Here is a 24,098-nt window from a genome sequence, read left to right as displayed (position 1 = left end):
TTAATTAGTCCTAGACTAGTACCAAGCAACCTTATTATTTCTCTAACTATAGTATTAATAACTCTCACAATTTTACAGAGACTCATCTTTTCTTAATATGACAGTTAATCTTAGATTTACGTGATAACACGAGATTGAATTCTCAGTTTACGTTTTTTACTAAAATCAGGTGCTAGCTATTGTGGCTGCAAAGAACAGCTGACGAGTGTAACTTGGCTCCACCCTGAATCCTAAATACAATACCAGCAGAAGACAGAAAATATTGTTTAAAAAATAACTCCCTGGAGTAGATAATAACTGTGGACTGCGGAAGGCTAGCAGGGCTGTAGCCCCTCCTGGGCACATTTATTCCAAATGTTATCTGGTACATAACAACCAGGAGGATTTGCCAGTCCACAGCCCCTGTCTTTTCCCCATTCTACTGTGGTTGCTAGAAACCATCACATGTCAAGGCTCCTGAATTTTTAGCACTCAGGGTTGGTAATACTGTAGTCCCACTTATTACAACATGACTTCAGCAAAGCTAACGTTCACAGAAGTTACAGAAGCGAATGTCATATCACAAAGCAACCACTGGAGTAATTTCAGAAATTTCCTTTGACTTTCAGAAGTTGAGGGATGCTTCAGTGGTTCATTTGTGAAACATCTTTGCTTTCCAAACAAGCCTTGTATGACCTCATTCATTAACAGTCATAGGAGGTGCTAAAGCTCTTACTACATAATTTAAAATATCTTTTCACCGCCTCCAGGAACCTGGAATTTTCTGACAGATAAAAAATGATGCAACAAGATACCTAGATCATGACTAGGCACTGACTCTCACTATTAACTCCTGGTATCCCTTATAAGATGGGGTCCCATTCTCAGTTTCAGTCTCTAGGTATTAGCATAAAATAAATATGTACACATTAATAATTACATAGCAAAATAGGAAGTTGTCATGACTTCTCTTTTCTTCCAGGTATATCCCTGAGTACTTTAATTTATGTCCATCTTCCCCTTCAAAATAACAATAAAGACAGATAAGAGAAGTATTTTTCATAATGATTACACTTTGTACTGACATACATGCACTAAGAGTGCAATTGAAATTCTGTCAATACAGTATTTCATACATAGATGTCCGATTGCTCTGCTGGGATCCTGAGCTTGATCAGAAGTTGCATGGCAGCAGTTAGCATAGTGCCAAGCCTGAACCACGTGCCCTCTTAAGAAAGGTTCAAATCTGCTTGTGAAATACCATGTAAACGTAGACTTACTCAATGGAACTACTAGCAAGAATAACTCCTCTGCTCTGCTCTACTTTGCTTCGTCTCATTAATGCCATGATAACAGGCCGGTACGTGAGCAATGTGCATGTATATAGCACAGATATTGTTTGTTTTCCCCAGAGCAGGAAGTGTGTGCAGATTAGAAGGGCAAGAAGGAGGGTTTGTTTGTTATTTATAGACACGTTGCAGGCAGGGTAAAAAAAAAAAAAGTGCATTTGGAGCAGAAGGCAATGATGTTTTCTGACTTCCTGGAACATTTCATTCAGAAGTCTTGGGCCATTTCTGGAGAAACATCTGTTTTCCTCCTTTCTTCTCCCCTAAAGCAGCATTACTTTTATGTCCAGATTCCTTACTATTAAAAAAGGTGAGAATTTTTAACCACTATCATCCTCTTAACACTCCAGATGTTGTTTTAGATTTCCTGAGCCCAGCTCTGGTACAGCTGTAAAAGAGTGGCCACAAGGATGCCACATAAAGCTGGAAACTTATGTGAGTTTTTGCAATATACTACCAAAAGGCTGGAGTGGTTCAAAATGTCTTTCAGTGCCTTTGACAGTTTTCCCTTTCCCCCAAAAATGGGAGGAAATGAACAGCACTTCTTCCCCCAGCTCTTCCCTTCACCAAAGCTGCAGATCACTTAGCATGGGCTATGCTAGCCAGTGCAAAAGCAGCAGTCCTTCATCTGTGGTTCATGAGCAGCCTGTTCCTCATAAGGCCCTCTGATATTGCATGTGGCTGTAGGGATGTAACAAGCTCATACTGCATTAAAGGAGAACAATGTCTCACGTTGCCAACAGCTTATTATTTGTTTCACCTCTGAGACATCACAGGCACCTCTGAGACTGCAAATCCAAGTGCCAAAACAAATTCTTATGGTTGCTGAAACAGAATAATTAAAAAAAAGTGAACTCTCCTTCAAATACTGTGCTATTAAGTGATAGGTGAGTGGCCAAAAATAAAATATTCCATATAATTCCACAAAAATTACAACCTAATGACTCCTGCAATATAGAAGATCTGCAAAAGATGTTGTTACAGCCAATTTCTGTCTCTCTCTGAGGCATGCTTAACCTTTGCAATTCTTTTCTACTCTGCTTCTATTTTGCTTAAAGTCACTCCCTGAACACTTTGGCTTAAGTGTGTGCATTAAAAGCATTTCATTTGCTGTGCAAAACTGACATGTATCACAAAATTAATTCCCACCTATCGGCAAATATCTTTTGTAATAATATTTAATCAAATAGATGTATTTCATATACGAAAACCAATTAATGTCTGGAAAAGTATTTGATGAATTTTAGATGATTAATACAATTCCAAAACCTGAGAGTAATTTCTCAATAACTTCTTCTCTAACTGAATGTTAGCGTAGATTTTTTTTCTTCTCTTCAATGTCATGCTATAGTTCTCCACTTTATCTTTCTCCTGCACTGGTCTTTCTTCAACTGTGGCCAAGGAATAACTGAGGAGCAGTATGAGAGCATCAAAGCATTTTCCAGACTATACAATAGATCCTCTCTAGTAATTGTCCACATTGAAATTATTTTCCTACATTGCCTGATCCTAACACCAACAGAGAAGTCTTATGTATTAACTGGCTTTTAGTAAAGAAAATACAGACTTTTCCAGGGATGTTCTTATGGCTTAAAGTACTGTGATGGACTACATTGGTTGTTGCCTCCTTTGTCACCTTCAAGTTTATGTAGAAAGGCTATCCGGTAGACTTGTTGATCCCAGTTCAATAGTGTGATCCTGGGTTTTAAAAGACTATCTGACCCCATCACACATCCATTGCTAACAATCACTGGCTCTAAAAGCTGTGACCAATCTATCTACCTACCTACATACCTTTCCCTGTCATGTCTTAAATCAGCTGAAATTCCTATTCGTGTAATACGAATCAAAAGTATGTCATCAGGTTCTCTGCACAGATAGTCAGCTACTGAATTTGTTGCCCAAGGATTTTATCCTTGCCTATTACTAACTTATTGTGAATACCTGAAAAAATGCTAAATGCAATTTTAGAATTGCAAAGAAATCAAGTGTCCAGCCTCCTTTGTATAGAAGTTGCCTGACAAACAAGAAAATGCTGCTTGCATTTAATTCAATAAGTTACTACTGGGTTTTTCCCTTTACTTTCAGTTTGATATGTTATTTCCCCCACCCCCAGCACTATATCCTGGCCTAAGTAATGGTGACAGTGGGTTTCAAATAGTTGCAACATCACACTCAAGAAATTAGTGAAATTCACATAAAGTGAGCAACTTGCATCTAGATCCTACAGTTGAGTGTAGCATATCAGTTTTATCAAATGTAAACAACAGATTTATGATGGAAACAGCAGACTGATGTAATAGGAAACATTGCATTGCACTGCATTGCATTGCACTTAAAAAAAGCAATGAACCATCTTCATATGCATGCTCTGGGGGAGGAATTTTTGTGCTTCCTGTGTTAAAGAGGACTGGTATCTCTATAGTTCTGCAATGAATCTTACAGAGATACCAGTTTCTTTTGTATCTGCCCCAAATTTTCTGAGTGACTATGAAGATTTGCAAAAGCATATCATAGACTTAGGTATGCAAATCCCATTGACTCTCTGGAGTCATTTACTGTAGAAAATGTGATTTGGTTCTTAAAACTCTTTTGAAATGTCATACCTCTTTTTGCTTTTTTTTGTCCTTCGGCAGGATAGTACTATCTCCTTCCTCGCATTCTTTTTATACTTCTAATACTATTTCTAAATACAAGCTGTATGTATAATGCAGTCTATGCAGAGACAACACACCCAATGTGTTGTGAGTTATAAATTGACTGGGAAGATGGGGATTTACTGGGGGAGAAGGGAGCAGGACTAAGAGATGAAAACCCTTTCTTTCCACTTCTCTTGTTTAGCACCAGCTAGTGCTCTATGTCTACTTGTATTTTATATCCACATTCAGCCCTACACTGAACAACAGTTAGCTCTAATCTGCAAGTTGAGTAGCTACACATTACCATGATACTGGCCAATTAATTAGGTCAGGCCACAGTAATACTACTGTGCAATTTCTACTCTGGAGGTAGTGGATGGCCTACCAGCTTGGAGCCCAAATGAAGTAAACATCTTATTGTCCTCTCCATCTAAGGAGAGATACCCAAAGTCGGTGGCTGCTCTAGTTGTATCATAATGCAAATTAATCACTGTTGTATAAACCTTAGAGTTTTTTATTTTTAATAGAAGTGGGATGTATTTTTCCCCTCTATTGTTTTGCATTTCTCTCAAGGTTTGATCTTGGTTCCGTGATTCCATGTAGTAGCTTGCGACTGGAATTTTTTAGGAAAGTTCATCGATATGCTAATATTACACAGTATTTCCCAATGAAGTCACATAAATCACTGTTTAGTGAATCACTTCTACTATATTAATAGTAACAGTAATAAAACTTGATCTTTGGCATTAATCTCCAAACCGACATCCATGCAAAACTAGCCAGATGCTGAAGGAAATTCCATATAGAGGAACCATACTGATTACACAGTTCATATAAATCTTCCTTTTACTAATGTTACACAGGTTTTTTCCTGGATTGTGGTGAAATAATTGTCATTCCACAAAGCAAAAATCATCTGTCCTTCAAAAGAAAGGAAAACCATTTTCAAAGAGGCCATTTCTGCCAAAAAGGAGTGTTTCCATTGCATCAGAGGAAAGCAAAACATGGACATAGAGTTTCTACCATTCTCTTTCAGTGTCATAGGGGAAGTAGGATAAAACGATGGGAGAGAAGCTGCTCTCCTCCAAATTTCCCCTTAAGAATATATGAGCTCATAATGGAAAACCAGACTGTCATCAAAAGATATTTTCACAATCTCTATGTTTTAATATTTAAAAATTCCTCCGATGGATCATAGCAAACTATCCCATCATGGAAGTTCCACACAGATGTGTCTGTGCTCTATAACTGGCATCTAGGATTCCTGACATGAAGCTTGGGTACCATATTACTCCATTTGTCCTGTAACAATAACTGAGCTAAGGCAGTTATGTAGGCTTTATGCATGTGTGTGAATGCAAGCATACACTCTGAAAATGTGTATTTATTTATATTAATCATTAACTATTCATGTTTCAGAACTGAGCAGGCATTTAAAGACTACCATAAGATTGGGCAGATGTTTAAGCTTTGCATTAGTGACATTACAGTCAAAAAAGAAAAGCCATAATACATGGTTGACATAAGCAAACAGGCATGCTAAGATGGGTCGAGAAAGAAGTAGGCAACATGTATGTAAAGTTATTTGTGCCCTTACTTATCTGCTCAGTGACCGAATGCAGCTCTCAAGTTTTCCTGGTCATTGCTGGCTTGCTGTTAAACTTATGTGTTATCACAGAAGTGAATTTTGGAAATTGGAAATTGTCTTAAATGGGAACAAATTGTTGCCTAACCTTTATTCAGTCTGGGGTCTTTCTCATTCGTGAAAGGAGAGCTGCCCTAAGTGCTTCCCAGAGGCTGCAATTAGAATAGGCTGAGACTACAAGGGGAAAGGGGTATCACTGTTCATGGAGGCTTCCTCCCTGCCCTTGTTATGAGGTTTCCCCTGGGAGAAGAAGCAGATGAATGGCAATATGGTGCACAGCCCAGCCTCCTTCTGACATGCATTTCAAAGGTAGTCAGGGACCAGGATCAGAAGGAGACAATTTTGTCACCTGGAACAGTTTGAATACCTTTCACTTGCCTGTGCCCCAGCTGCTCCTGCCACATCTTTCTCAACATGCTTTCTCAGACTGCCATTTTCTCTTTCTGAACAGTGCAACAACAACGGCAGAAAAAATGTCAGTGTCTGCATGGCCCACCTTTGGCAAAACGGCCTGGATAACAACAGCTGTTAAGACAGGAGTGGGAATATAAACAGTGTATGTGAATGGAGGACTCAAAGCTGCATGAAAAGACATTTGTCCAAAACGATCATGTAAGAGAGGAAGATGAGCATCAGCCAGATGCAAAGACAGTACATGTGCTTGTAACTCACATCCTCTCAATGTGTGTGTGTAAGACCGTGTGTATGTGTGGGAGGGGGAGATTAGAGCTTTTTGGGATAAGTGGAGGGCGGAGATGTATAGGTATAAATTAACATTTTGGAATTGTCTAGTACTCTGGCTTATCTGTTATATTATTGATATGGATCTCAAATGAATAGTTCACTGGTTGCTGGTCAATTCTGTGTCATGAATAAATCAATAAACCACTTTGATCTAGATTCAGTATACAGTATGTGCAGGGAGCAGTTTTTCTCTGTGACAGAGCTGCCATTTCAAACCTGCTTCAGAAATCTGCACTTGCAGCCTGCGGCCCTCTCACTCTGCTCCTGCCCAGCTCTGGCTGTGAGCTCTAGCAAAGGGAAGTCTGGGGCTGATGTTTGAGTTACAGGTTGGTTACACTAGACTCAGCAGGGAAGTTGTTAGGCCCATCTGAGATTGCAGTGCTCTAGTTTTGTGTTTTGTCAGACGGGAGGGAGTTAAAGCTCAGCTGCCAAAGGTGTATGTGATCCTACCCAAGCAGTGTTTCTTTGAAGAGGATGGCTAAGGAGAGAAAAGGATTCCACTGGTAGTAGTGTACATTTGTGTAAAGCTTTCATCATGGTTAATCCAGAATCCTGAAACTACCCTCTTTCAAATTAGAGCATGCCACCCTCTCTGCTTTTTGCCTCCCAGATGTGTGACAATAAACAGGAACATCATGCACTCAGAACTGCCGGGGTTCATAAGAAGTTTATCTCACTGCTAATTTGGGTTGTTCCTCCTTTTATTTTATGCTCTTGCCATATTTTGGGGCACCAAATATGCAACATATTGCAGATGCTTGTGTCGTTTCATCTGGGTGAAGGACTTCTGAAAGACCATTGACTATAGCAGAAGGGACAGGCACCATCTTTTCACTGCTGGATTACTACGTTGTAGCTTTGATCTCTGGGCTGTAGGAATACTCCTGTCACTAGAAAGCACACAGGATAGAGTTGTGTCTCTTTATGAATTCTTAAAGCATGTCAGGTTGAATGTCAAACATTTTTTTTTGCTTTTATAAACAATGTATTTCTTCTTGCTTATAACTTTTCAGTCTTCTTATTCAGGTTTGGAACAGGGCTAGAAGAACAACTCAGTTTTGGTTTGCCTGACAAATAAAATGAATTGTTTTCTATTATTTCACAAATAATTAAAAAATCAATAGAAATTTTTTCCTCATTTTCAAAGTATATATTCCATACGGTGCTTTTCTTATGCTTGAGTACAGGTCTAAAAGGAACATCAGTTTATAAAGAAAAAATAATAGTTTATATTTAAAAACTGCAATATAAAATAATGTGCCAATCTCAGTTTTTTATCTCTGAGCCAGAACTAATTGTTTATTTTTTGGTTGACCTAAGTCTCAATTTTTAGAATAAACAGAATTGTAAAACAGCAATTAAAAATTAGTTTTCCCTTAGCTTTACTTCTGATTGATGTGGTAGCTGGGATTTTATTTCATGTCATTATCTCTTTTGTGCTTACCAGGTAGAAATAGATTTAGTTTAATTAACTTTCTCTTTCTGTCTTCATAATATATTTCCAATCAGACAGTTTTGGAAGTTTATTTAGTCTGTATTTACTCTTCCTCAGATGATGAACAGGCAGTATGAGAGAGACAGAAAATCAGGCAGGAAAGGAAATGCCTCTGGCATACCATAAAGGTCACTGTAACAATATCATAATCTCATTTCCTCTTTAAAGTTTACCTGGGAGTCCCAAACTTTTTTTTTTTTGCTTTAGCTCCGCCACTATGTAAAAAAAGGAACTCAAGCCACGTGTTGCAATTCTGTGGTATTGCGGTGAAACGGAGCATCCCTTCCCTTTCAGAGTTTAGAAGTATTTATAAGGGAGCCAGCACTTTGCTTCCTTCAGATCACAAAACTAACCTGCCTGGCAACTTCAGCTAACAGGCATCACAGGAAAAGGTGAGAATTCCTTTCTTCTCTAACACTGGGGCAACACAAGTCTGGTACCATCTGCTTCAGATGAAACTAATGAAAACTTAAAATTATTTATTTAAAAGTGTATTTAAATAGTTGTCATTACATTTTTCTTAGGACAGTATTTATATGCTTACATGCCTGAAGTTAAGCACATAATGTATATTTGTACATAGCTCATAGAATTGTTATCTAACTAACAGAACAGCTAATGTTATAAGGTAATAATCTTTTATATCTTACCTATATTCATGTTGCTGGGGAGTGTGCATTGACAAATACGTATTTATGGTCAGACCGTTCTCTGTTTTAAAAAACATGCAACACCATTGACTTGGCCCTGCCTTCAACTGGGACTGGTCCAGATGATGTCCAGAGGTCCTTTCTGACATAAATTATTCTGTGATTCTCAGTGTAGGAATCTGTGCTGATTTGCAGCAGCTCGTGCTCCACGTCACAGGGAACGTATGATGTTAGTACACTCTCCTCATCTATGAAGTGCTCGGGCAACGGAACTGATTAGTGATGTTCAGAAACCGAGTTTATTTCTGATTAATTTTTCCAATAAAATTTTGAGATGTGGGGAGGGGCTGTTCTCCCCCCATCTCAAAAATTGAATAATTTTCCATGAAAACTGTTAACTTTTTTCATTAAAAACCTGAATCGTGAAGCTTCTCCCTAAAACCAGGAGAAACTTTTCTGTTTTCAAGGTTTCAATTTTGATGAAAGGTTGATACGGAAAAGAAGGCATGTTTTACACCATTCTCCTCCAAGTTTTAGCTGATATTTCAGATATTGGTTTTATGAAGCATAGTGATGAATGCCGTGTTACAATGAAAGAAATGAGCACCTTTCAGAAAGTTGCAAAATGCATTTTTTTTTCGCAAATTACAGCTAATCCTGCCTGCAGTAGAAAACCATCAGGCGCTAAGAATGTTTGCCTTTTAATGAAGCAATATACTGCCAATAAGCTGCCTGATAGTATCTGGCTTTTCACTGAGGCTTTTGCCTCTCTGAGAGTACAGATGGAATGTGAGCTGGTTTCTCTCCTAGATACTCCCTCTGGATACTATACTTGTAGCTTCTGGTCCCATTAATAGCTGTGCTGTGTGTTGTACAAAATCAGATGGCATGCTTTCTTGGCATTGGTCCAGAGACAGCTGACTTCTGATCAAGATTAAGAACTGCTAATAATAGCAGGAGCTGCCAGTGAGTAACATATTTGGTGCACATAGAAATACACACATACTCTTCCTCCGTAAACCCAAATGAAAATGTTTCATAGCACATGAGAAGAAATCAGGAGGACTACTCCCGTTTCACTGAAAATGACTGGTTTGTGAGGAAAAAAGCCCAAACCACTTAATTTTGTGTTTTTCATGTGCATTCAGATTCCCACTGTAGTCAGAATAGACTTTGAAAGATATATTCACCAATCTCTTTTTCTAAGTTTCTAAACTTTTTCTAAGTTTTAATCTCCCGTTGAAAAAGGTCTGAAAGTGTATCTAAATAACTGTCATGAAAGTTTTTTATGCACCCGGTGTTTACTACAATATTTGGCAAATATGTTTTATGTTTTATGAAGAGCTCTAGCTGTATTTTGAATTCAGGACAAATATACATTTATATATTGTATATACAGCTATATACTTATATATTCTCAAGTGAGATATACGTATATGTCTCAAATGAACACAGCAACAATGATATCCAGCCATTTCTGCAAATATAGCTATGGCACTGAATGCAGTAGGAATTTTGCCTGAAACTGCTTGCAAAATTAATTAGACTATGCAACCTCAGGTGGATACTAGAACTAGTACCAGTTAGGCAAGTGCCAGTATTGACGCCAGCTCTACACTGCATTACTGACACTGCTGTCACTTGTTCTCACAGAGATGATGAAGACTACAGTCCAGCAAAACACTTCAGCAGGTCCTTCATTTTATTTGCAGTCCTTTGTTTTAATAGGACTACTGACATGCTTAAACTAAGGAATATACTTATAAGCTTTGTATGACTGGAATTTAATGTCCATTGATCCTTTAGTTCAATGCCTTGTTCATGCAACCAGCCTCACTGGCATCAGCAGGACTTTTCTTGCATTAGGAATATTTAACTGAGGGAGCTGGGAATGCTTCTGAGCTCCTGACCATATAAGACCTATGCACACAACAATTTCAAGTTCCGTGATTTCTTCTCTAAACTGGTTTGCGGTTTGAATAAGAAGCGGATCAAAATCTTGGCTTAAGCTCCAGTACAAACCTGATATTCAATTTTTATGTAGTCTAAGAGTTCTTAGAATGGGAGAATGTTTCTTAGTTCACTGGAACTGCCTCTATCTTCTTCTTATCCTGTCCAGCATTGAGCTCAATTTCAGTACACACTCAACAATCCTCAAAGAAGTTTAGTAATTTATTTTTTCCCTACAGATGTCTCACCTACTATTTGCCTTACTTTCATTATTTTCCTTTGGTGCCCTTCTGGAAGCGCAGTGGAAACTGAGGGAAAATGGTAAGCAGTCTTCACTTACTGAGACCTACAGCTGACTGTAGGACATAAGGGTATTTCCGAATTATCCTTGTGTCCACAAGCACAGAATTTGTTAACTATAGTATCTTAGGCCAAGGTTCTTCCTATTTGTTTGTGAATAACTAGCCAGCTAATTGGTATTAATGGAAGAAATATTTAGAAGTCCTAAAATGTCATACAACGACCATTCTGAATATTTGCATTAGAAACTGTCTTATTTCCTATTCCCTGTTCTCTTGTTTCAAAAGTTTCAGTCATGCAGTCTGGAAGCAGAAACAGTATCTTGTGACTTAGGTAACAGCCCAAAAACAAACAAGTGAAGAATTAATTGTCAAAAAGAATATTTCACAGTAAAACCTAAAACCTAGAAATAGTTTATCCAATTTTTCTGCTAAATAACTTAAATGTAAATACGTTTGTAAAAATACAGAGTCAGTAATAAACAAACATATCTTTTGAATAACTTACCAGAGAATTGGGCTAAATTCAGATAATCAAATTTGCTGTTGTTATTCACCCAGTGTAGCTCCATAATCCAGGGTGTCTTCAATGTGATTATCCAAAAAAAAGGACCCTAATCAACATGAGAAAAGCATTCTCAATCTGATTGTGTTTTATTTGTAAAAAGTAATTAAATTACTTTTCCCCGTATCTTTACATTAAAAAATTATTTATACTGTGGGTTCCCTGGGAGATACCATGGTGCTGAAAACTGCAAATATGTTTGTCAGTATTGAGAATAATCTTTGAGTTTTAAGTCTGTAAGATTTACCTTGCCTGTGCTTCAAATATCCATAAGCAATTTGGTAATCTTCCAAGCTTCCTAGAGTTGCATGTTTTCTGCCATTTAGATTCAGCATTTGACATGTATTTCTTAGTGTTTCTTCTTTGTGGTAAAATCTTAAAGCTCTCATTCTGGTAGTGAAATGCTCTGGTGAAAAGGTCTTAGAGCTCACTGAAACTCTGATTTCCTGAGCTGAGTGCTTGCTGTGGTGTTGACACAATAAGAAACAAATTTTTGCCACTTCTTCCATGTAGAAGAGTCTCTAAGGGCACTGAACATGGTTGGGGAGCCTGTGACAGCAGTAGCATATCTGAGCAATGACAGCTAAATTTGAGAACTGTTGCCACACAGAAGTGGAGGTGAAGTTCTTCAGCCAACCACAGCAAAGAGACAAGAGAAGATAATGTTTCTTTAATGGAATTGTTCCAAGTTATTTTGTTATGTGGTGTGTCTTCTCATTTGGGAAGACCAGCAGGGCACTTCAGAGTTACAAGATGGCATTTAGAAGACCACATCTCCCTGTTGCAGTCCACTTAGCTCTGCTGTAGCCCAGAGATCCCTTGTCTCCTAGTAATTGCTCCACTGGGACCAGGGTGATAGGAGTACAGATTGTTCCCTGCAGAGAATGGAAAACAGATTCAGCTACAGGCAAATACAAACCACTTACCCAGAGCTCCCCTCCTTCCCCTTGCTCACGCACAGACCTTTGATGCTGAAGAGGGCAAAGTGTCATAGCTTTGCACCATAGCAAAGCACCACAGTACAGAGTGGTTTTACATGCCATTCTGTGAGCAAAGGCCACAGGCCACGTGCAGGAGGAATATCTGGGCTCAGTGTGTCCTGGCATCCTCACCTTTAAAACAAAGGTACCTGCCTACTTCCCACAGTTATGAATCACTGTAAGATTCTCTGGGAACATGGGAAAAAAAAATCACTTTTTCCATTGAAATGTCATCCCTATTGATCAGCAGGTTCTAGATACACTGTAAATTTCTAAGTCAAACCTCTTTTTGTAGTAAAGATTTACAGGTGATGGTGAGGCCTTGGGCAAGAAAGCCAGAGATTTGGTAGTAGTTTTCCTGAAGAGTAAGCTGAAAAAAAGGGCTCAGTTCAATCTTCATACTGTTGAGTAGCTGCTAACATGTCTTTCTCTGCCATGTCCAGTGTACGTCATAGAATCAGAGTGGAATGATGAGACACCAGCTAAAAGAGTGGAGCTCACCTGTAACACATCTGATGAAGCACTGCCAGTTTACTGGAAAAAGGGCACCGAACTGAAAGGAACTGGAAAGACTCTGATTGCCGAAGTGAAAGAGTTCCCAGATGCTGGCAACTACACCTGTCTGACAGCTAATACCCATGAAATTGTCAGCTATGATTTCTTCCTCATCACTAAAATAGACTCCAATGGGCAAATGATAAGGTCCATTCTGAAAAGCTTTAAAGGTACAGTCATAGGATGATGTGATGTATCTTGCTCAGCTTTGTGCATTGGAGTTTGTGAGGACCAGAGGGAGCTCTCTGGAGAAATGCATGAGAAATACCCACTTTAAATGGGTCCTCTTCAAATGCTTTACTGACAATAAAAGGCAAATGATTACTTTTGTGGGTCTGTATGTGTGCAGCTGATGAGCAGCATAGGAATCAGTTGCCATGGGATTAATTTAGGACTCTCTGGACCTACAGGATGGAGCGATGGTAGGAATGATTAGATACAGGATAACATCAATACCACACCACTGCTTTTCTGGTGGGGGAGCAATTGACTTGCTTTGCCTCCATCTCACAGACCCAGCACTCAGGAGAGGGTTTGCAAAACCAGGGCTACATGATTTGACAGAACCAGGGACTGACCTAGATTTTAAGTGCTGTCATTTGGGCTTCTCCATTCATGATTAACCCACTGGGACAAGGCTGTGATGTTTTGCATTTTCTGCATGAACCTCACTCATCTACGTCTCATATTGCAATCCCTCACTGTAGTGCCAGGAACTTATGAATTTCCAAGGCTTTTTCCCTGTCTCCTGGACCCACATATCAGATGCAGTGGGCTGGTCTGCCAGTCAGCTACATCCAGGGTACAATATAGAATTGCTGAGAGTCTGCAGTGCTGGGCAGCAGAAATGAAACACATGCCTATACTGAGGCCTCATTCACTTCTCACACTGGAAACATTCCCCATCAAGTGCCCCAGTGTGTGAAGACATGAGATTATCCACTGTGTGCACTCTCATGCATGAGGTAACAAATACAGAGGTTTGCTAACTGAATAGCTGCAATGTTTCTTTGTGGAAGGAACGATGGATTTGTCTATATAAATCTCTTACTGACAGCTATCTGCAACAGCTTGGGTACGCTCTAGCTCCTGTCAATAGCCACATAGATGTGGTTAATGTGGTGCCATGTAAACCAGCCTTCAGCCACTAACTGTGGTTATATGGCTTTTTCACTTTGTTTTGGGTGGCTGTCCAAGGGGCAGTATGAGACTGTGTCTGCTGATGTACCCACCACCTGCCAAAGTAGATGGGAGTCTATTGAATTACTGTTTTCTCTCTGTTTTGACCATTTTGACGAAATGAGTAAATAAATCGTGTTTTCTTTCTTTTTCCATCTAGAGCCAAACAGGACATTTTTAAAATGTGAGGCAAAGAACTACTCTGGAATTTTCATATGTTCATGGATGACAGAAAATGAGAGTCCAAATGTGAAGTTCACAATCAGAAGTCTAAAAGGGTAAAAGCTTGTACTTTCCTTAACAACCTCATAGTAAGGCCAGAACAGCCCTTTGTGTTACTCTGTGTAGGAGATTCTGGATTTTAGGCTATTGATGACATGTAGAAGGTGAGGAATCCCACTTCCAGAGTCTGAACATCTGCAAAATGTTTTGAGCCATCACTGGGCCTAACTTAACTAATAAGTGCATGGAAGTTGCTCAGAAATTAATAAAGACTTGAAAATGGAACAACCCCTCTGGACTGTTACAGCTGTTACAGTACAGCCACAGAATAACTTAAGCAATAGCAAAAACAGTTCATGCAGGGGAGAGAGGAAGTTGAGCCAAAAGCAGAAACAATCATAGCACTGAGTCCCCTCGCAGCAGATCCAGTGGAATTAAGGGAGTGGGAGGCTGCACCCACTGCAAAAGCCACATGTCCACTGACAAGTCTCTGTTGAGGAACGCTGCAGAAACCTGTGAGGGAAATATGTGAGGGGAACCTTATGGGGATTTCCTACCTCCCACTACTCTTGGGGGTTTCTCCAAAACATGGAGTGCTTGAGCAAAGGTCACTGCAGTTTGTTAAAGAAGAAACAACTGCAAAGTGTTTTATTTTGCTGAATGCAAAAATAGAGCCAGATTCAGGTAGTACTTTACAGATGGCTTTTGTTATTTATTTCCCAATGGATACATTTTAACCTTCTCTTATTTCTTCCAGCAAGGTTTTGGAAAGGGCTAAGGAACAAAGTAAGATACTAGGGCTTGTCATGGGACAGTGATAATAAGAAATGAGATATCTTGTTTTAGGTTTAAACACTAATTCTTTCTGCTAAGGCAGGGAGGCTTTCATGATTTTACATTAATATGTAATACAGCACTGAAAATGTAAGAACTCCCACTGAACTCCTTCTGCGGCTGTTGAAGCGCAGCTGTAAAATGATACAGGCAACAGCAAAACCTGACCTTACCAACTACATGTTATCATTGTGGCAACAAATTGCCACAAACAAACATTTCATTTCTGGGAACAAAACAGCATTCCCAGCACTTTTCTCTGTTCTGTATTCAGCTCTCAAGGAGACGTAACCTGCAGCAGCCCTGTAGCTCACACTGATAAATCAGTGACTGAATACAGAGCCCAGTGCCAGAAAGAAAACTACTGTCCATTTGCTGAAGAGCACCAGCCAATTGAGATGTTCCTGGAGGTCATTGACGAGGTGGAATATGAGAACTACACTAGCAGCTTCTTCATCAGAGATATCAGTAAGTAGGCCAGGAATCATGATTAATTCTTAGCTTTATTCTTGCTGCCAATATTGGAACTAACAACGGCAGCCGATCAAACCAAGCTTGGGAATCCCTGCCCTGTTCTACTGTAAATCTTTATCAAGCCCCCAGTTACAGGAACAGGGGAAAACAAATCTTAGCAGCAGTCTGGAATAGGATGAGGAAGTGAAGAAGCAACATCTCCCTAGCTTGTGACCTCCAACCCTCTCACCCCCACATCTCCCAGAAATTTCTGTAGCCTTCTCTATTAGATGTTTTGGAAGGGGTATGTGGGAGAAGTCAGAGAATAACCCGTAACCCAGATTTAGTCAAATAATGGTTAATGCTATGTATGCTTCCCTCTTGATCCATTCTTACAGATGGGCATCCAGGGCAGGTTAATAGAACCTGACAGGAAATAAGAGGACCAGTTGTGACCACGATGCCACAGGGCACAGGAAAATGAAGCAGCATCCTAAAGAAACAGATGTTTTGCTAAATGCCCTAATGGTCAGCAGGGGTTGAAGATACTCCTCTGTGTCCAACAGAGCCCTCTGCAACCCTTCAGGCAAAAAAAAGAAGGATCTTACCCAGAGAGATGCTGGGAGTATGCTTAATTTTCTGTAAGAAGCATAGAAGTCAGTTCTTACACATCATGCCTACTCCTTTCTTAATCTCATGGAGGCTCCCAAGCTGATTCCTATAAAACTATCAACAGTAGTACACCAACATCTGATATTATGCTGCTAATGTGAATTAATTCCTTCTATATTTTCTCTTGCAGTAAAACCTGACCCACCCCAATGCCAGTATGCGGCCACAAATGGAACAGTGACCTGGACATATCCCAGAACATGGAGCACACCAAAGTCCTACTTCCCTTTGACTTTCAGGGTCAAAGTTGAAAGTCCAAAGAAACACAAAAGCCAGGTAGACACAACATTTGAAACACGATTTTCTTGCTCAAACAGACAGTATAAATAATATAAGCTTAGTATGCAAGAATCATGGACTAGAATTAAAAAATAAAAAAGGGTGCTGAGACCCAAATGTGGCAAGGTTCTGTCTTGGCAGAAAAAGACCTCCTTCCCAGTTCTATGAGAAGGAAGCTCCAAACAACACACTCTAGGGTGGATGCAACCCTGATGTAACTGGGGAGATAAAATCGTGCCCAGCATTGCATAGCTGTGCTAGCATAAGAAAAGTATTTACTAATTCATTAGTAGGCTGTGTGGGTCCTAATGTGGGAAAATCCCAATTTCCAAATCAAGAAGTCAAGGATCTGTTGCACTGATTTCCTTGTATGTTGTTTGTACCTGGATAGCTCAGACTTTCTTTGTAGGTGAATGGCAAATAAGGAATCAATGACTCATTTGGTAGCATTTCTGTGGAGACCGGGGAAGACTACAGTCTTTGTCACTCACTTTCCAGTTATTAGTTAATTGTTAACTAAACATTGCTACTCTGTATTAGCTTTAAATCACAAAATGGTTTTGCCTCCTTTGCTAATGCTCATGGACACACTAAAGGGTACACAACAGCAGTATGGTGATTTGCCTAGGTTGACAAAGAAATCAACAGCAGAACTGGAAAGAAATACACAAATCAGTTGACCACAGTGCAGGTCCTTAACTGCAGGGCTGCTCTTCCTTGGTCCAGCAATCAGAAAAGTAAACAAATGTAATGATCATTCCAGTTTGTCAACTGATTAAACTACAGACACTAGACGTCTTTTTCTATGTGAAAAAAATAAGCAAGCCTGTACCAGCAGATGGGGCTATTCCCCTAGTGCTGAATCCTTGATTTTAGTAGGGTTGCCTTGTACAATCCCTTAGGTAGAGAAATCGGCAAGTCCACGGAGTGCTTCTTGTATCAGCCACGAGTCCTCAGTGGAAATTTCAACGATACTGAAAATCAGCAACTTCTGTCTTAGGATTCCCACTCTGGGAGAAGAAGGAAAAAGAGAAAAACCCAGATAAACAAATAAACCCTTTGTTTTAATGACTGTTTCAGTTTGGGGTTTGGATCACTTTACAACACTAACTTCAGTGGAAAGTGGACGTTTTAGTTTGTTTCTACTGAGGCTCAAGTTCTCACAAGTCCTCATGACTTCGGTATCTGTGGATGAAGATTGGTGGCTTTGAAACAACAGACTACCAGTGGGTTTTTTGAGTTACATATGCTTGTTGCCATCTGTCTGGCACTTGATTGTATGTCCTGCTTAACCTTTACAATCTGCTGATGGAGCTGTGCCCTGTTCATAGGTCTATGATGCTGATGAGCAGTCTATTCAGATTCCAATGACTGGACCAAAAGACAAGATCTCTGTGCAGGCCAGGGATCGCTATTACCACTCATCCTGGAGTGAGTGGTCTTCACTTTGCAGGTAAGACGTAAAGAACCTTCTACTGGAGGAGCAGGGATGATTCCTTACCTAGGACAGTAAGGAGTCTATGAACTTCTGCTTCTTAAATACTCATTTATTTCACATTTCCTCATAACCGTTTTTGTCTTGAACATTTTTTCATGAACTATCTGTAAGGGAATAAATATGTAAATATATTGGGCTGTCTAAACAATTATTCTCTTAAAAAAAATAATTGAGGAATCAATTAGAATCAATTTAAATCAGAGAGGAAACAATGGATGTAGGTTCGTGGACATGGGTAGTGTTCTACCTAACTAGGCAATTATAAAATATTCTTTAAGAAATATAAGAGCATTTGGCCATTGCTAGTGTAAGCCATGCTGATTTTTATCCTTTCTGTTCATTGATAGCTTACAAATCAATATTGAGCATCCAAATACAGCAGACAATCCACATACAGCCAAGTGTTACCAGTAAAATGAGAAAAGGAGTGAGAGAGAGAGGAGATATTTGCTATTAGAAAGAAAAGCTATTAGCAGCTTCTGCTAGTCCTAGGAATGGCTGTTTTCTTATTCTGTGAATTGATTAGCGTTCTCTGACAGCTCTTAAATTACTCTCAGCCTAGCTTTCCAGGTCAGAACATATTTTTAAAATATGGAAATAGCCTCCTTCAGATCAACACCAAAAAGAATTATCAGATTTTTTAATCTTCTTCCTCTCTTCTGTTTTGTAATTTTGGGGTGGGTTTTTTTTTCAGTTAGATGTAGATGCAAAGCTTTCTGACCTCCAAGTTTCCTGAGTCACACTGTTGAAAAGTTGTAAACTGGTAGCCCTATTGAAACACTTGAAATGAGATCACACTCTTCTGTGGATCCAGTCTTCATTGGTATAGGGGCATTTATATATACCAATGGGAACTGAAGGAAATTTGCAAAAGGGCAAAAAAGCTGGACAAGTGCCTAAGTCTCATCAGTGGAAGCTGAATCCCTGATCCCCATCAGACACAGGAACTTCTGAGCCTTACACTATGTGGTCCTGAGTCCTTTAGAGAAACTGAGTGGTGGAATTTCGCTAGATGGCTCAGACCAGCAAAGCTTTATTGAGAAATGGACTAAAATCTAGGTCTGATGAAAATAAAGATAATCCTTATGTAAATTTCCTTTCTCTTATTTTACAGATAACCAGTAAGAGATTCTAGGAGAATGGCACAATGCTCCTAAAGAAAGCAAAGCATGAATTAGCACAAGAACATAAGCATAATTAGAAGAGAAATTTGCATTTGAGATTATTAAGAAGCCATAACATATCTTTTTTTATAATAGATTAATACAGTCCTGATTTTGGCAGCTCTTTTAAATTCCCCAGATTTGAGTAACACCTTTAGCATACATCATGTTATATTAACATGTATAGTATTTTGATACATTGCTGTCAGCTATTATTGTAGGTTCTGCATAGTATTGTATTGCATTTATTTATTTATTTATTTATTTATTATTATTTATTTTCTTGACATGACTTGCAATGCCAGCTGATGGCAGTTGCTATTCAAACTGTTTCATGTGTTAATTTCTTTGGAAAGTAACTTACTGAAAGAACTGGTTTAGTATTCCATTATTTAATTGTTTAATTATTTGATTATTTAATTATTTATTTTTATTTATTTTGTTGAAACATATCAGCATAGAAAGCCTTGGCTGCATGAGGCAGCTATGTATCATGTATCAGGGCCATCCTCATCTTCCAATCTGATGGCAGATGTTTTAGTAAAAGAAGGAATTCCAGGTTCAGAGTCCTAGAAATGTTAGCTGTTGCATTTTGTCAGCTGTCTGTGCTTACATCATGTTGATGCCCAGCTGGTGAACACTGCAAATGGTTGTTGCATGAGAGATGCCCTCACTTGCAGCTGAACTTGCTCAAAGCCCTACACTTGCAGCTGAACCCAAGGTGCAGTGGAAGCAATGGCAGCACTGGTGTGGAGGCAGCTTTGAGGTGCTGTGGTTGAAAGAGTCCTGTTGCCACCTCTCATGAACATGAAAGAAGCCAGTAGCTGAATATGACACCTCCTAAACAAAGCTCCTTTTCTTTCATGCTTGTGATCATTAGAGGCCCTTTATTCAGTGATCCATGTGTACTCAGTGCATCTCTTGCAGTGGAATTTTCTGACAATAAAATTAATTCAGACCTGCTGTGCCATAGGCAAAACCACAGGGCACAAGTAGTCAGGAATCTGCAACTGAAACCAAGGCAGCTTAAATTATTTAGAAGTTTAACTGCAGTGTATCTGATATTTCAGAGAGCAATTGGTAACTGTTTTTTTATGTGGATGTTAAGCATCTAATTAAAGTTAGAGTTTTAGAATACAGATTTTTATAGTTCATTTTGAAAGTATTTCCCTAGTACTGCAACATGTGCTAGGTGTCTTCACAGAACCTTAGGAAAAAAACCTCAAGTCCTAGTTCTGAACTGCTTACAGTGTAAGTCCCCAGATCTGGAAAGAAGCAGAAGCATGTGTTGAAGCCTGTACATTTTTGTCAAACCACCTAAGTCCTGACTTTCAGGAGGGCAAAATACATTAGAATATCTTTGAGGATTTAGGCCTTAATCCCTGATACAGCATCACTGAAATTAAAGAAAGACTTCCATTGTGACCATGCTTCCTTTTTTCCCAGTCTTAGAAATGGGTGGTAATTTAAGATATTTAAACATTGAAATGGGGGAAGTATCTGATATTTCAGAAAACTGTTGATAATCTAGCTACAGGTGCTGTTAGTATTTATTAATATTAAGTGTATGCATCTTATTTCTGCTATAAATACAATTAACTGTGCTTGTTTTACAAAGGAGCTAATAATAAATACATCTGAAAACAATAAAATTTGGTTTACTTGTGATCTTTTAAGAAGAATGGTTAATATCAGTCTTCATTTTCCTACCAGAATATTATACACTACTTCTGAGGCAATGTCTGTAGGGAGAAGTAATATTACTGATTAATGCTACCAAATTCATGGCCTGTAAAACTGTACAGGACAACACAGAAAAGTGACATCTGTTAGTCAGCAGTCTCTTCTAAACCCTTTTCTGCAGGCTAAGAAGTGATTGTTTCTTTTGCAGTCTAAGAGTACATTGAAGTTCACTGGCCTTTGTGGTCAGGAGGTTTGCAAATGAAATCAGGCTGACATATATCTTGAGGTCTTTGAGGTTTCTCTCTGATACTGTTGATACAGGGTTCAGAATTAGTAGGACCTTCCTGTTCTTCAGATATCTGGGTTGAAACCCTGGCACCATTGAAACCAATCATTGAAACCTCTCATTAACTTCGATTCAGCCTAGTTCTCACTCTCAGAAATACTCAGGCTAAATTTACAAGCATCCTGACAAGGACTGTATTGATCTATTACCTTTAGAGGAACATGCCTTTCTGTGCCATGATCCCATAAGGTGAGTTAAACCTCCCTACAGGAAGGTTTTCTGGCATAGATCATAAGGTAATGAGGAGCTGGTAGTGGGATAGTGGTCGTCTAAGATTCTTCAGAAAAATAACAAAGCACAGCTTGAAACTGCCCCTTTTTCTGTAGAAACTAAGTTAACTGTAAGATGGCTGGTCTCTAACACATAAAGTTGGCTTCAGTCCTTGATTATCCATTTCCTGGGCCTTATATGGATCCAAGTGCCTCTGAATATCTGCTCTAGAAATTGTCAGACAGTATCCCATCTCTGAGGAACTGTCTAGATTGTATAAAAAGGTAAAAAGGTGTTAATATCACAGCACAAATATTCACTAGGGTGGCTCCATACACTGAAGATCGTTTCCTAACATACTCCATCCAGTCAAGAAAATAGTAGTTGATGTGTCAATTAATCCTCGTACTTCTCTTTCTTAATTCCTCTCCTTTTTGTGCTGCAAATAATCTGGAAACCTTCTTACAAATGTCACAATGCATAGACTCAATCAGGCTGCACAATGTACAAAATTGGCCCCCAAAAAACTTTAGATTGCAAAATCAAAGCTTCTGAAATAAAATGATAGAACTAAGTTTATTCCTGAGGCCCCTATGGTATGAGACTCATTAATCATATAGACACATAACAGGTCTTCTACTGGACCCTTGTCTTACTCAGTGACTCACCATTCTGTGGGAAGGGGTAGTTCCTCCAGCTTTCTATTCATACTCATTATTCAATGTGTGGCTTTAGGTTTTGCCTACCACACCTCCCTAAATCTGCACTGAACAGAGACTGACTAATTCCCTCCAGGGCTTTTTGTGGGTGCTTCTCATCTTAAAGAATGCTTTACAAATAGTTGGTGTATTAATGAGGCACGAATACGTTGCAGTAGGAGCTTGCTATCCTCTAAGTGCTTCAGCCATTAGAGCTGGGTAAGCAGGCACTTGCTAACAGCAAAAAGAAAAAAAAAAGGCTTGCAAAAGGAAAAAAAAAAAAGAGAGAACACCTATTAGATTTCAGGTCCAAATGCTTCATCCACCCCTCCTTCCATGTTGACCTTCATCCTTTCCCAATTCTTCATAAGTTGTAGCTTATCTTTTATAAAAGTTATAATATTTTTAATAGAGGCAAAACCAATGTATGTCCTCTAACCTTGTTCTGAGACATGAAAAAACCTTAAAAGAAACCTTTCCTCAAATACTTCAGTTTGACTTACTTCAGTGTGACAGAACTTCAAAGTGCTAAACACCTTAAAATACAAAATAGAAGGCAATTTAAAATAAGTCCTATTTAATGCTCACTGTCCAATTCAGTGCTAAGTGTTAAGATGTTAATGCCTGTTTTGCATATATCTGTGAAGAATCAAGTCATTTAGAAACGTCAGTGGTATGACACTAAGTAACTCAAAGGATTCACAAGCTAGTTGCACAATAGTACGTATCACAGCCTTGTAATTTATCTTAAAGAGATCAGAAGATACAAAGAAAAAGAATAAAGATCAGAGAGTCATGGTGTTGGTTTTGGTTTTTTTTCTACTTTCTAAAATAACATATGAAATCTTCAGCTGGGAGCTGTCCCAGCTTGATACCTGCAATTTTAAGGAAAGGCTCCTTTGATCTTTCTTAAGGTGTGGAAAATGGGAAACTCGCCTTCCTTCAGGCAAATACGCAAATGTTTTGGCACAGTTTGATGCCTTAAGAAATGCATCACTTGGTTCTCAAATCTTCCATTGAGCAAGACTTGAAAGACTGATACATTAATTGCACATGGGTGGACAACCCTAACCACCCACACACAATAAAATTGAAGGAGCCTGTGTACTGGGTTGCATATAAACATGCACTGGAATCACTAAGAGGTCTGAATTCCCACTTGTGACCGTATCAATACCTATCTTGGCTTGTACATTCTTTCCAGGTATACCTGGTGTGTGAGAATGTTTTTTAGCTATTCCATATGCCGTTTTTTCAGCACTGTTGATGTCCTCAATGTGAGGCACTCAATCATACGAATGGAAACAAGCTACTGCACGTCAATGCTTTCTGGAATGCAGCCAGATAACATCCTCCCATGCAGAATAAAGCAGGCACTTAACTAATGACATGCTGCAGCAGCATATTTGGCATCATATTTGTGCTCCATTTGGGGCTCCAAAAATAAAAGCAATATATCAATAATTGTGACAAATGCTCTCACTCTAGGAAAAAGATGCACTAATATTTTATCAGATATAACAGACACATTAAAATGAATAAACATTTGTTCACCAAGTAATTACTTTTTCGTCTTCAAAATAACAACTTGGAGAGGTAAGAAGTTGGGAAAAGACAAGATACAATGATAAAAGTAGAAAATTATCAGAGGCCCACAATTAACACACATGTATTCAAACAGTACCTCCCAGCTCAATAGAAACCAGTACAAGTTTGCTGATGAGGCCAAAATTTCATTCACAATTTTTCAATCCAAAGCGAGTATTTACCATGAATTTCAGAATTAGTTTTAGGTATGGTAAAGAGGTCTTCTTATCCAACTCTGGGAAGCAGCTATTACTAAACAGATCTGAACACTTGTTTTCCAACAAACAACATTTTTTTTGAGTAGCTAAAATTAATCCAACTACTCTATTGTCCATGTCTGCTTTGTCAAATCTAGAAATGTTAATTTGTAAGCACAAACATAATATGCCACAAAGTCCCTAAGCAGCTGACTGCCAGCAATAGTTAA

At 38.9% G+C, this 24,098-nt stretch overlaps 1 protein-coding gene across 2 annotated transcripts; it reads left to right on the top strand.

Moving 5' to 3' along the window:
• Positions 1-8,038: 8,038 nt before the first annotated feature.
• IL12B (interleukin 12B) lies at positions 8,039-20,781 on the top strand. 2 transcript variants are annotated; one of them, XM_072873492.1, is made up of 8 exons: positions 8,042-8,240; positions 10,688-10,769; positions 12,736-13,017; positions 14,187-14,304; positions 15,357-15,550; positions 16,338-16,483; positions 17,818-17,939; positions 19,099-20,781. In XM_072873492.1, the coding sequence occupies exons 2-8, from the start codon at positions 10,688-10,690 to the stop codon at positions 19,100-19,102; spliced, it is 948 nt and encodes a 315-aa protein (XP_072729593.1). In that variant the 5' UTR covers positions 8,042-8,240; the 3' UTR covers positions 19,103-20,781. The 2 variants fall into 2 exon arrangements, with proteins under 2 accessions (XP_072729594.1, XP_072729593.1); XM_072873493.1 differs by lacking the exon at positions 19,099-20,781 and having other exon boundaries at positions 8,039-8,240; positions 17,818-17,943.
• The last annotated feature ends 3,317 nt before the right edge of the window (positions 20,782-24,098 follow it).

This window comes from Ciconia boyciana, chromosome 9, assembly GCF_034638445.1.
Source record: "Ciconia boyciana chromosome 9, ASM3463844v1, whole genome shotgun sequence".
Lineage (NCBI taxonomy): Eukaryota > Metazoa > Chordata > Aves > Ciconiiformes > Ciconiidae > Ciconia > Ciconia boyciana.
Note: the sequence above shows the minus strand (reverse complement) of the source record. Positions and strands in the feature narration are given on the sequence as shown.